The sequence below is a fragment of the Podarcis tiliguerta genome (genome assembly GCF_965153285.1).
Source record: "Podarcis tiliguerta genome assembly, chromosome: 7".
Classification (NCBI taxonomy): domain Eukaryota; kingdom Metazoa; phylum Chordata; class Lepidosauria; order Squamata; family Lacertidae; genus Podarcis; species Podarcis tiliguerta.
Window position 1 is genome coordinate 40,920,611 of NC_139540.1, and position 13,632 is coordinate 40,934,242.

The window sequence follows — 13,632 nt, forward strand, 5'->3', positions numbered from 1 at the left end:
CTGTGGCAAATCTCTATGATCCTGATATATGAAAATCCAAATAAATTATTTGTTCACAGAAATGAAAAATAACTTCAGCAGGAAATTTCAAAAAAATTACTTATGCAGGATTAATCCAGTTCAATGAATGCATCTTGTGTTGATTAATAAAGCAGCCATGAATTGCAAAGTAAAACTACAGAAGCTGTGCAAGGACATTATCTTTTGTATCCCTTACTGAAGCAAAAGAAGAGCATATACCTCAAAGAGAGACATGTCCACTCAGTGTATTATTTTAATTGTAAGGTACTGAATATAAACACATTTTTATTGCATTATTATCACATTGGCTTAGCCTCTGACCAGCTGTGGATATATATTTTTTCATTCATTTTACTTCTCTGGAAAACAAAAGTTGCTATTATACAAGTCAACATGGTGACTTAACCATGGCTCGGCTGCGTTTATTTTCCCTTTTCCTCCTTGTTCAGAAGCAATGCTATTCCTCTCTTCCATCTCCCCTCACATTTATACACTTTCTGTGTAGTTTTTGGATAAATGGCTTTGTGCATCCCATGATTCCAGACTGTTTTGCTTCCTAGTTCACTGCCCAAATAAATGCTGTAAACGTAATGAAATAATTTGAAATGTGAGCAGTGGGAATAGATATTTTCCCTCTCCCACTAGATAAGGTAGTGTCATTAGATAAGTGGGAGAGGTATATTTGCTGCTCTTTTTCCATTAAGAAGGGAGATGGGTTGAAGGGAGGGGGTTGATCCCTGCCCCGTTTCACTGACAAATAGTGCCTGGAAGTCACTGAAGAAGTCACCTTGCACTATATGATTGCAGAGACTGTATACTTTTGAAGCGCATTCTTTCCCTCAAATAATTCTGGGCATTGCAGTCCACTCCTCACAGACTTCCAATTCCCAGCAGCCCTCAAGAAACTACAGTGCCCAGAATTCTTTGAGGGAAAGAATGTGCTTCAAATGTGCTTTGAAGGTACTGTGTGTATGCAACCACACTTTTGTGTGGCTGGAATGTAGCCTTCTGTGCAAAGGTGAGAGTCACATCTATTGCTCAGACCACTTTTGCATCTGAGCACATCCGCCACTGGCAAGCGGCCCCCAGGTTTCCCCAAAGGGACTGAAGCTGAAAAAGGTCCCCCACCCTGGCCATAGGTCTAGCTACACCGTGAAATCACAGCAGCAGCAGAACTGCTGGCGTAAATTCTAAAATAGCTATTCAATGCTTGCAAGTGCTCCCAATATTTGAAGTGAACATTGTAGGTACAAGATGGGGAAAGTGGACAGATTGCAAAACCCATTTCTAGCTCTTGGCCAGATTTAATACTAATACCAACAGGATTAGAGTTTTGCTCTTGTATTATGCAGGAGAAGTGTATGCTATAATTGACAGGGGGTGAAGGGCATTTCCAAACAGCATTTAGAAGCCACACAGACTATTTTAACTCTCAGACGAAATTAAATGTGACACTTGTCAGATGGTTAGCCCTGGTGTGAAAATGTTTGGAGCTGGTTTTTTAAAAAGCAGCTGGTACTGAGGTGGGCTCAAATCTCTTACACCCCCCCCCCCCGCCCTGACTGAAGTCATGGGCAAAATTTGCCTGCCTCTATTTGCAATGAAAGAAAAGCTGTCATTGGCACCAGCTGCAAATAGCAGGTGTGGAAGGGGCAAGCCTTAGAAAAGATTTGTGCACAGTCTGCAGCTACCCTTTGTATATATGCAACTTTTGATAACACTAACTTTGTCAAAGAGAAGCAGCATCCCAACAAGCTGAGATAGGTGAGGATCACTGGATTGGGGCTACTGAGCTTCTTCTGATCCAAAACAGGATTTGATGTTGATACTTCATTAACAAAAGAATAATATATTTGCTCTCCCACAAAAATGATGACTGCTCAAATCTTCAACTGGCATAAGTTTCGCTTAATGTAATTTACCCCCCTACATATGTAATAGGTTGTCTGAAGTATTACAATTATGAACTAGATTAATGATTAAATTCATGCCATTCCATATTAATGTGACACTTCTGAACTACACAGTACGTGTGTTACAGCATTTGGCTTTTAGAAATCACAAATGTAATATCATTCACTGCTGGGATCAGATCGTAGAATTCCATATGCTTATGTGTCATTGCTTCACTTGAATACCAGTTTTTCCCTTTTGTTATGTGAGTTTTGTGTATACATCATTTTCTAATTCCCTGTAGTAATATTTCTGTGTAACATTTAATTACCAGAACATGCAGTTCTATACCAGGTGAAAGTACTCATATTTTTATACATAGTTTGGACACAATCTTTTTCACATATAAAATAATTTGCAAGGTTCCTGTTCTTTTTCATTTGTACACAGAACTTAAGGTACATGACCCATCTTTTTCACACAAACAGAATAAAGTAAGAAAAGATTTGCATACAAAGAAGATGATCTTAAAGGAATATGCATTATTCTCATCTCCCATTGGTTGTGTACACTCCTAGTGGGGCTGGTGGTGAGAAAACACGGGCATTTCCAGATTCAGAAAGGAGCAGCTTCCTGCCTCGAAAATTCTGACTCAACCCCAAATTCTTGATTCTGGTTTCTGAAGTACCAAACAACAACAGCAACAACCATCTCCTGAAATACTCTTGAGAAGCACAGGAAACTACATACCATAGTGATTCTGCACCTGAATTGTCTATGGCTAAATCTCTTCTTGCCTAAAAAGTTTAAGATGCAATCTTAGAATCCATCACTGAGACTTTCTGCATCCTGGCAGACCTAATTGAATTGTGTCTGCATATATTAATTAGATCATCTCACACCTCCAGATCCTGGAAATTGTAATTGAGTGCTTATCTTCACTTATCCTAGTAATGAGGTGTTTACCATGGTCTATCCCCACTCTAAAAAAAAAAATGTAGCATGTTTGTCCATAAGCCACCCAACCCTTTGAACAGTGCATGAACAACACCCTTGCCATTGTTCTCATCCCATCCCCCTCTGGTTGGTTCTTACTGATAGTCCAGATTGCTACTGCATTGTTTGGTGAAGGATTTCATCCTTATTGCTGTGATTCTCTCTGCCAACATACAGAGGGGGGTGGGGTTGAGAAAGGAAAGAGTATGATGACTTCAAGGAGACAGTGAGTGACTCAGTGCAAAAAGGGTAAATTTCGTCTGCATATTCCTAACAGCGGGGACATTCTGCACATCTCCAGAGTGCACTAAGTGATGCAGTAAACCAATAAATTAGAAGAATGTAAATTCTTTAGTAGGAATTGCACACAGGGGAAAATGCTTCCTCATCCTCATATTTGTTTTCATGGAAATAATGTACACTCTTTCTAAAAATCAAACTGGTACAAAGCTGAGTAAGACATCAAAACCAGTTACAGTATAGATATTACGCTGAAATGCAAAATTTGCAGTAGTATCCTTATCTGTTATGATAAAATGTAAGAGTGATCACTCAACATAATCAAGCCTCAAATAGAGGAGTTTCCTCCACTACAGTTCCATTACTCTCTGTCCATCTTATTTATTTCTCATTAGATAGATTTAATTATATACTAAAGGGCCAAGTGGCCTCTAATATTAATTTATGGTTTGCTTTTATAAGTTTTCCAGGATTGCAACTTGTATAAATAGAGTTCATTTCACTTATCTAACAATGCAATCCTATTTTCTACTGATGTCTGTTTGAAATTGTTCCAGTGGGGTATATTTACAGTGGTGTGGCAATGCTATTGTACTGGAGCTAGCAGGTATCTGTAGAACCCCACACCAGGGAAACAATACTAGTGCAAGGGGGGAATTGATGGGTGTGGTTCGAGAGAGTCAGAAGTGGCCCACTTAGACTTCCATCCTTCCTTGGAGGCCATTTTGACTGCCTATGCCAGGCATAGGCAAACTCAGCCCTCCAGATGTTTTGGGACTACAACTCCCATCATCCCTAGCTAACAGGACCAGTGGTCAGGGATGATGAGAACTGTAGTCTCAAAACATCTGGAGGGCCGAGTTTGCCTATGCCTTTCACCTATGTCCTTCCACCGTTCGGCTTCCATTCTTAGACCGAGGTAAATTTCGCAACACTACTTCCGGTTTTGCAGAGTTCATAAACCGAACAGTTCGTAAACAGGGCTGTTCTTAAACCAAGTGTTATGTACTGAGTTGAATAGGATCCAAAATGCAGCAGTCTGATTGGTCCTAGAACAATAGGATTCAGAATGCAGCAGTCCTAGAACAACGCAGCAGTATGATTGGTCCGCAGGAGCCACCCAATCCAGCTCCAGGTGGAAGTGAATCCACAACTTGATTGGCCTACAGGAGAATTAGCCAATCACGTGCAGCCCATTGTGTAAATAATGTATATAAAGCAGATACTATGGGGGAACTTCCATTCCTCCTCACCACTATGAGCTGAATAAAGAACATGAAATCCACTCTCGACTCCGAGTATATTTCACCAAGGTACCACTGTACTTCATTCCCCAGCAGAGTGAGAGAGCTTTGCACAGCTTCATAGGGCCCCCTTCAAACTATTGAGAAGAGAGGGAGTCCAGGTTTGCATCCTGAACATGGGACTCAGAAGTCAGGGGGATTGTTTCAACTCAGCTCTAATTGTAATTAAAGCACACTCTCTGGAGGGTATAATGCTAACCCCAAGTTACACAGGCTGCACAGGGATAGGTTGAGCAGATCCCCTTGCACTGGCAGAACAAACATTTAAGCTGGTGTAGTGCAGAGCTTTCCAAACCGTGTGTCGTGACACATTAGTGTGCTGACCTTGTGAATTTGCTCTCACTGTCCATACATCCTTGTCCATGTGGGCCTGTCTCAGGTGACCAACACAGCAATTTTAGTAATATAATTCTGCTATGTTATGTCTCTACATTCATTTACATTTGCCAGAAATATACTTGTATCTCTTAGGATTTCGACCCTTACTCCTTTAAAATGATTGCAGGATATGAAAAATGAGCCCCTTTCACCCCAAAAAATTAATTTCACCCATTACATTAAGAAGCAGGTCTGCACACTTTCTATCTTTCAAGGATTCTATGCCTGACTGCATTTATGTTCTCATTTAGCATCTCAAAATGGGCACTTTCTTTCAAGAAGGATTACTGCATGAATCACCTGCTTAGTTAATCTGACTTATTAGCATACTGTCACCCATTAACTGCATTATAACAACTATAGTTCTTACTATTCTCCACCACCACTCCAAAGCAGATTTCTCCAGGTTTGCAAGGGCATTTGTTGCTTTCTGCCTTTTGCAAACCCTGGTATTTACCAATCCAGCACAGTATCTGCTAATAATTTTGGGAGGGATGAAGTCATTATGAATATCCTGCAGAGCTCCCACACATAGGCCATAATTTTTCCTGGTGATTTATTGGAAAATATTTTAAAATCAAGTCCTTAATATGGCAAGAAGCCACTTTGAAATCCAAGCAGTTCTCAGGCATCTCTTCAGACTCCAAAATAAAGACACGGAGGAGTAGAATTACAGATTTCTTTTTCTTATGTATGGTAATTCATAACAGGCAGATTGGAGCTAACATCCCTAGTAGGAAAATTAACCATTCAGAACATGATCTTATTGCTCACAAATATTTTAGGTGTATATTGCTATTCACAAGGGCACACACTTTAGAATTCATTTAAGATTTGTGGGTTCTTGGAAGCATGATTCCATTAGGTAAGCATGCATTACAAGCTAGGAATATTCTTCTTCATAGAGGTGATTCTGGAAACGGTAGGTGCATAAAAGATTAGGAGAGATGGGCAAAGCCAATGCCTGCAGTTCTGTCTGAATTTTTTATGGCGAGGACCAACTTCAAGAACATTTCAGTTGGATAGACTACAATCAGCCACTAAATCAATATATTGGCCCTTTAGATAAGTCATTTGATTTTCCAGAAGGATGAGAGATATTTCCATTGTCACATTTTTGCACAGTACTTGCATTTTTAAAAGAATGCAGAAGAACATTGGAAGCAGCCAAGTAGCTACTTTTACATCCCATTGTGCATGCACAAGCCACAAAATGGAATCCACGGAAAAAATTGGAGAGGTTAAAAATATATTATCCCCTTCACACATAGCTTACATGAAGGCGCTCCACACAGTTAAATGGGTGGTGGGTCTGCAATAGGCAAACTTACACACATAGACCTCTATACATGTAGGCTTCCACAACTGCTGGAAACCTAATCACACAGGCTTCCAGCTACCACAGAAGTCTGTGTGAATGTGTCAGCTTCTCCATTACAGGCATCCATATGCAAAGCAAGGATGTTGTCCGTGGAACTGGGCAAATTTGCAGTTTGACCACTGCACGGAGCCCCCTTCAAATTATTAATGTATGAAGGAGGCTATTGACCCTTCCTTCTGTCCAATATTTTCCTATCTTACATATATGAAGGTGGGGCCTTCCTATTCAGTTTCATAGAATCACAGAATTGTAGAATGCAACGGTCAAATAACTTGTTACTAATCCTCCATTCTGAAGACAGATTCCAAGAAAAGAGGGTCAAATCAAAATGTTCAGTTTCCTTTGAATGCCACCCCTGAACAAGTCAGTATGCTTTTGAGTTATATTCTGTCCATATCTAAAGCAGTGGAGACTTTTTTTCCCTTTTTATTAATTTCCCCCCTGTCCCCACCCTCACTTTTCTGCAAAGCATACATATGCTAGAAATAGAAATAGTTTTGTAGGAACTATTTCTTTTTTCGATCTCTTTATCTACACACACATCTATACAAAAATGCAATGCCTAAAAACCTTTGCTCGCTATTGCAGCATATTTAGTCAACAAGTGGTTGACATTATTGATCAGAACAATAAAAAAACTGGAAATAGCTTAAAGAGGTTTTTTCAGGCAGAAGCTTAAGAGAAAAGGAAAGTGACCGGAGATTCAGGAGGGAAGGGTACAAAATCAAATAGAGTATTTTTGAGGGGTGGGAAAGAAAGAGACACACAGTGCATAATATTTCATAAATTAGGAGATGTGCGCTTAGAATGCTGTATCCCCTATGCCACTACGAAGAATACAGGATTCCCACACTGACAACAGAACTCAGTTTAGAACTCAGTGAAAGGAGGACAACTAAAGCCAATAACCTTTTTAGGAATGAGAGTGGAAATTAAGTTACTTTAGTTTTCAATACATTATTTAAAAAACAAACAAACAAACCTGAAGCTGTAGCCATTCAGTTGCCTACCATTAATTGTCAAACCCCAAATAAGGATACATTATTTAACTTTTATCAAGTGAACATGTTGTGTTATGTTTTATTGCCAGTAAAACAACTCGCAGAATTAGACATTAACTTCAAAACCATTAGGGTGATTCATTTCAACTTTTCCAAGTCCTAGCCATCATCCACCTTATGAAAGGAACAATGAACTGAAAAATTAAAAAATTCTCTAGGAGTACCTGTGATTTAATCAATTTCCACACTAATCGTGGCTTCCAATTCCAGCATTTCCCCTGTTATGTTATCTTTTAGATATGATCTAATAAGACAGATAATAACCAGGGGAGCCTGGGTAGCTCAGTTGGTTAGTGTGTGGTGTTGATAACACCAAAGTTGCAGGTTTGATCCCCATATGGGACAGCAGCTGCTTATTCCTGCATTGAAGGTTGGACTAGATGATCTGCAGGGTCCCTTCCAACTCTCATGATTCTATGATCTATGAAAGCAGGACTTCAGTGTTTTTCCACTGAGCAGTGGTAACATATAAGGCCACTTCAGTATTGGACCACATGCCTGGGAGTCCGGGCTGTGGTGCAAGGCATAGCTGTCAACTTTTCCCTTTTCTTGCGAGGAATCCTATTCGGAATAAGGGAATTTCCCTTTTAAAAAAAGGAAAACGTTGACAGCTATGGTGCAAGGACTTGTGGATGGACTAATCTACAACCACCATCATCCCCAACTAGTCGACAACGGGTTGTCACATCCGCCGTCATGTCAATTCTCCCTCTGTGCTTATAGCAGCTGCGTGGTAGGCAGCCCGGAGGGGGTAGGGAGAGAGAAGACAGCTTGACCAGTTGAATTTCTGCCTGAGACACCACTGTTCAAAGGCACAGGGAGCCCTGCTCTGGGGGCATACAGTTAAGCAGCAAAACAGAAGTCGGCCCGCTGTTGTTGGGGGGAAATCCAGCTCCAATCTCTCGCGTAAGCCGAGGCTTGGCGACGCTTCGGAGAGGAAGGCGGCGGAGGAAGGGCGGGCCCTCCTTTGGCCGCGTGTCTGGAGGTGGAAAGGAGCGACGCCCGACGGGCAACTTTCGCTTCAGTCCTGCGCCGGGAGCAGCTGCAGCCGCTCCGCTCTCTGGTTCGTGGGCCATGGCTCAGCCGGAGAAAGTACTGCAGGCCAAGATAGTAATGGCCGGGGACTCCTACGTGGGGAAAAGCTCGATCCTGAGGCGATACACCGAGCTCTGCCCAACCAAGCCGTCTCCGCCCCCTTCCTATATCACCACCGTCGGTGAGTAATCGCTCTTCCGCCTGCAGCTGCCATTCACTTGCCCGCCTCCTCCGCTTTCCTTTCTTATCTGCTCCACGTACCAGTTCTGGCTGCTCCCCACCCGCTGCCTGTGGGTTCGAAAATCAGTTTATTCCCTCTTATAATAAGGCGCGCGCGCGCACACAGTCGTCGCGTTGTAGTTTCATCTATAATGCAGCGTGCAGTCTTCCAACTCACACAGAGTTCTGTCAGAAGCTTCCAAGTCTGCTTGAAGATCTCTGTGAAGCTTGAAAACACTGCGTGGTAAAACTTCGTAGCTATTAATGCAATTCTCAAACCTTTTATTGGCATCACATACAGACAAAGCAAATCAATACAGAATTACTGCCTTCCCAGTGACACAAAACATTTGTCAAATGAAAGAGGTAAAGCAGTCTAACATTACATCTCTAGGTCTCCAGAGAGATCAGACATCTGCAATGTGTTTCGACGACAAAAAAAACAGATAAATATATTTAGCCACTAACTTGGTGAGCTCCTGGTTATTCCCCAATAATAGAAAATGTATGACCTCTAACTCTGGTTTCCATTTGAGGATGCAGAGTTGATCTAGGAACTCCTGGAGGAGATCAACATATAGTTTACATTTAAGAACCATATGTGTAAGAGCTTCCACCTGATGGTCTTCACATGGGCAAATTCTTTCTCCTTCCACCATTCCTGAGAACCTTCCCCATAGGAGGTTTGAAGGATTTGAATTAAACCTGGCCAGTGAAAATGCCTTTCTTTCCTGAGGATTAAGTAAAAATTCAAGATAATGGAGGTTAATTTCATGTGCCCAAGAAAGTTGAAAGTTAAGAGGGGAACATATTTTCTCTGCTGCTGCTGTTAGTTCCTGGCGTTCAGTGTCCCACAACCTAGTTTTTATTATAGCCTTGGCAGATGGTGGGGACAACGATCACAAAAATTCCACTGACAGCCCAAGTTGCTGTACCTTTATGTTAAACTGTTGTAGCCCTGGGGAAAGAAAGGGATCTAGCAAAATTTCACTAAGGAGAGGATCTTTATCTGTTGTGAGGCAGATGTTTAACCAGCATGTAAGAAATCTTGCCCAGGCTATGGGCTCTACCTTGTGTTGACCTCCCTCTAGACACAAGGCTGCATAGGGTACACAACGTGGGACAGCAAAAATCTTAAAAAGGAAAGCTGCCTGCACTCGTTCTACCAGCTGGGTAAACCCTGGCAGCCAGACTGGAATTCCGTAGAGCAACTGAGCTATACCTTTGGCGTTGAAGACCTTGAGGTTAGAGAGGATATGCGAATTACCTCTTGTTATAAAGAAGCGCATTATGGCCTGCCTAGACATCTTACTGGCATTCACCACCATTGCATGGTGCGAGGACCATAGAAGCCTATGATGGAATGTGATTCCCAGGTAGCTGAATTCAAATACCTGCTGGATGGGTTTTCCACCAAATACCCAGCTATAACTTTTGCATGAATTCCCAAAAACCATTGTTTTGCTTTTATCAAAGTTCATGCACAATTTCATTCTGGACAGATAGTCAATACAGGAATTTAACAAACATTTTAGGCCAATTCTTGTCCGTGAAAGCAAAATCACATCATCTGCGTATAGAAGGATGGGAATGCTTGATGCATTGAGTTTTGGGCTGTGGGCATCCACCTGTTTTAGTAAAGAAGCGAGGTTGTTAAGAAAAAGGTTAAAAAGAGAGGGAGCGAGTACACAGCCCTGCTTTACTCCTCTGTTTATAATGACAGGATCTATCATTACAATCCCTGGTGTTGTTCTTATGTGACAGGTGTTCTTTGTGTAAAGCTTTTTGATCAAGTAAAGTAATCTAGGTTCTAGGCCCATTGTCTCCAATTTGGACCATAACAGTCCCCTGTTGACAGCATCAAAAGCAGCCTTGATATCAAGGAAGGCCACATAAAGACATTCTTTATGAAGCCGTGTGTACTTGGTGGCTAAATGAGATAACACCAAACAGTTGTGTAAAGTACTATAGATTTCCCTGGCCTGAACCCTGCCTGCTCTGGACCTATGATGTTATTCCCATCAAGCCAAGTAGTTAGTTTATTTAACAGATGTTTAGCATACAATTTCCTGATGTTTGACAGTAGACTTATTGGCCGATAATTGGATGTCAGCTTTTTGCCACCCTTTTTAAAGATTGGGATAATTATAGATTGCTGCCATGAGTTAGGTATGGTACCAGATCTATCTATCATATGAATAGTTCCGCTAGTATCGGAGCCCACCACTCTGGCTTGGCTTTGATCAGTTCAGATGGAATAGCATCAGGGCTATTAGCATTTACAGTGGCTTCTCAAGTTTGGGTCTGGCACCCACGGACCCTCCTCAAAACCCACCTTTTCTGTGAAGCCCTTGACACAACCATGAGCGTAGCCGGGGGGGGCAGGGGGCAGCTGCCCCTCCCCCATCAAGAAAAACACATCACTAACTGAGGTTCTGCCACCCCCCAACAAAAGTCTGCCCCCCTAACAAAGATCCTGGCTATTCCCATGAGCACAACCCCCATACACATAGCTACTGTAAGCATGTGTAACAGGCTTCATTCAACACACTGGCAGTTACTTCCAAGTAAATACATGCAGAATCATACTGTGAAGCAATCAAGTATTTCCCCTATTTAACTTTGCTTTCCTGTGTTTCCTGTTTCAGTTTTAATAGTCAGGGCCATTTAGAGAAGTGTAACTACTTTGCAGATTGCACCTGGAAACTAGACTCGGTGGAAGTGTGCCTGGGAGTGTGTGTGTGTGTGTGTTTTAAACATTGTGGGAAGTTATAATGTAAGTAGTTTAGCATTACATGCCACTACTTTTGTGAACTAATAATCCACATTATGTATTGTATAGCAACAGAGGACACACTTCATGGATTAAAAGTGTACAATATAAGTACATGAGGTGTACATTGACACACTGGAATCTGCTATATGCATGTATTCCACATGAACATGTGATTGCAAGCTCCCTGAATATTCAAGTGTATAAGGTAAAGGGACCCCTGACCATTAGGTCCAGTAGTGGACGACTCTGGGGTTGCGGCGCTCATCTCGCTTTATTGGCCGAGGGAGCTGGCGTAGAGCTTCCGGGTCATGTGGCCAGCATGACTAAGCCGCTTCTGGCGAACCAGAGCAGCACACGGAAACGGCGTTTACCTTTCCACTGGGGCGGTACCTGTTTATCTACTTGCACTTTGTGCTTTCAAACTTCTAGGTTGGCAGGAGCAGGGACTGAGCAACAGGAGCTCACCCCGTCGCGGGGATTTGAACTGCCAACCTTCTGATCAGCAAGCCCTAGGCTCTGTGGTTTAACCCACAGCACCAACCGTGTCCTATTCAGGTGTATAGTACATGTGAAATAGTGCTTTTGGACTAACATGCCAACAAGCAAGCACAAAAAGTCCTCATGCAGTAGTGCCCTAATATGGGTCACGTCAAATGTTATTTATGTAAAGTACACACCATCACTAATTCAAGTGTTGTGAAATAGTGATGGTCAAATGTTATTTATGTAAAGTACACACCATCACTAATTCAAGTGTTGTGAAATAGTGGTGGTCAAATGTTATTTATGTAAAATACACACCATCACTAATTCAAGTGTTGTGAAATAGTGATGGTGTGTACTTTACATAAATAACATTTGACGTGACCCGTATTAGGGCACTACTGCATGAGGACCTTTTATGCTTGCTTGTTGGCATGTTTGTCCAAAAGCAGAATTGTGGAAAGCTGTACTTGCAAATAACGGTGTGTTGTGGTGCAGGGATATCTGCACCTACATTGTTTCTTCTGTGTGTAGTTTGGCCACCCTGTGGATAGCCTGAAATTATTATCATTCTCTACATGAATAGGTGGAAGGAGCCATTGATCATGGGTGCTCTGTAGCCTGTGGGGATCAAAGGTACTGAATTATTTTAAAATCCACAAAGAAAACTAGCTAACCTCAGGTTTTATTTCTCTAAGATAATACTGAGGTTGCAATGTTTAGCCATAATGTTCATCCCATAAGGAGTGCAGCTGGTTGGGAGAACATCTTCATTTGAAGCAGAAGGCCCCTGGTTCAATTCCTGGCATATCTAGGTAGAGCTAGGAGAGACTCCTGTCTGAATTCCTGGAGACCCTCTGCCAGTCAGCATAGGTAGACCAAGGGTAGTCAACAGGGTGCCCTTCAAATGCTGCTAGACTGCCGCTCTCATCAGTCTTGAGCATTAGTCAAGCTGGCTGGGGCTGATGGGAGACCAACAACATCTGGAAGCTGCCATACCTGTAGAAAAAATACTAAGCTAGATGAACCAATGGTCTGACTCTGCATAAGAGTCTATGTTCTTCCTGGCTTCTTGCATGATTAGTGAACATCTGCAGAGGGAACTTTTGTGTTTTCAGTGGAAGCTCCTTACACATTTGACAGTGCTGATCTCCTGTGCAGCCCCAGCTGTACTGTGTTGGTTCTTACAACTATAGTGCCCGAAGAGGACTTAATTCTATAGACATCTGAGCAATTAATCCTTTCAACTCTCATGTCCAGCTTTGATGTCTGTGGACATTTCGTTGCCCAGGAGAATCAAGATCAGATTAAGCCAAGGACTGAAATGCTTGCACTGTGTGTCTGTGATTAACTTGAGGAATTATTATTCTGATTGGCACGTACAAAAAAAAAAAAATTGTGTGTGTGTTCAGCTACTTGAATTATTTTTAAAAGGATGGATTACAGTGGAAGATTCCCAGGGCTTATCATCTTTCCTTAGGCCTTTCTGTGAGGATGACCTCAAACAGCCAATCCCGTTGGGTTGGTGAAGAAATCTCTTTGAAAGGAGGGAAGCAATATTACCCATTGCATGTTGCATCCTGTTGTTCTACTTCTAATAGTAGAAATATTTATTTATGTTCCTTTTAGAAATATTGTGGGCAATAACTTGTAATACAACAGTGTGCTGGGAAACAGGTTCCTCATGCCAATGTCCATTGCTGCCCTTGCTGTTCATGTTTTGTTTTCTCTCAGCAGTCTGGGGCCTTCAAATCACAAGGAGTGTTTCCCTTCCTTCTGGTGTGATCTTCTTAATATACTATTTATACATCTTGTTTATTAATAATAATTCACTGCCATCAGTGT

The 13,632-nt window shown here is 41.9% G+C and overlaps 1 protein-coding gene across 1 annotated transcript in view; it reads left to right on the plus strand.

The window, feature by feature from the left end:
* The first annotated feature begins 8,033 nt into the window (after positions 1 to 8,033).
* The window catches only part of LOC310682646 (ras-related protein Rab-10-like), a 34,035-nt gene continuing 28,436 nt past the window's right edge, over positions 8,034 to 13,632 (plus strand). The window contains exon 1 of the mRNA XM_083451685.1: positions 8,034 to 8,490. Within this exon, the coding sequence (XP_083307811.1) occupies positions 8,349 to 8,490 (142 nt within the window). The 5' untranslated portion in view covers positions 8,034 to 8,348. The remainder of the gene's footprint in view (positions 8,491 to 13,632) is intronic.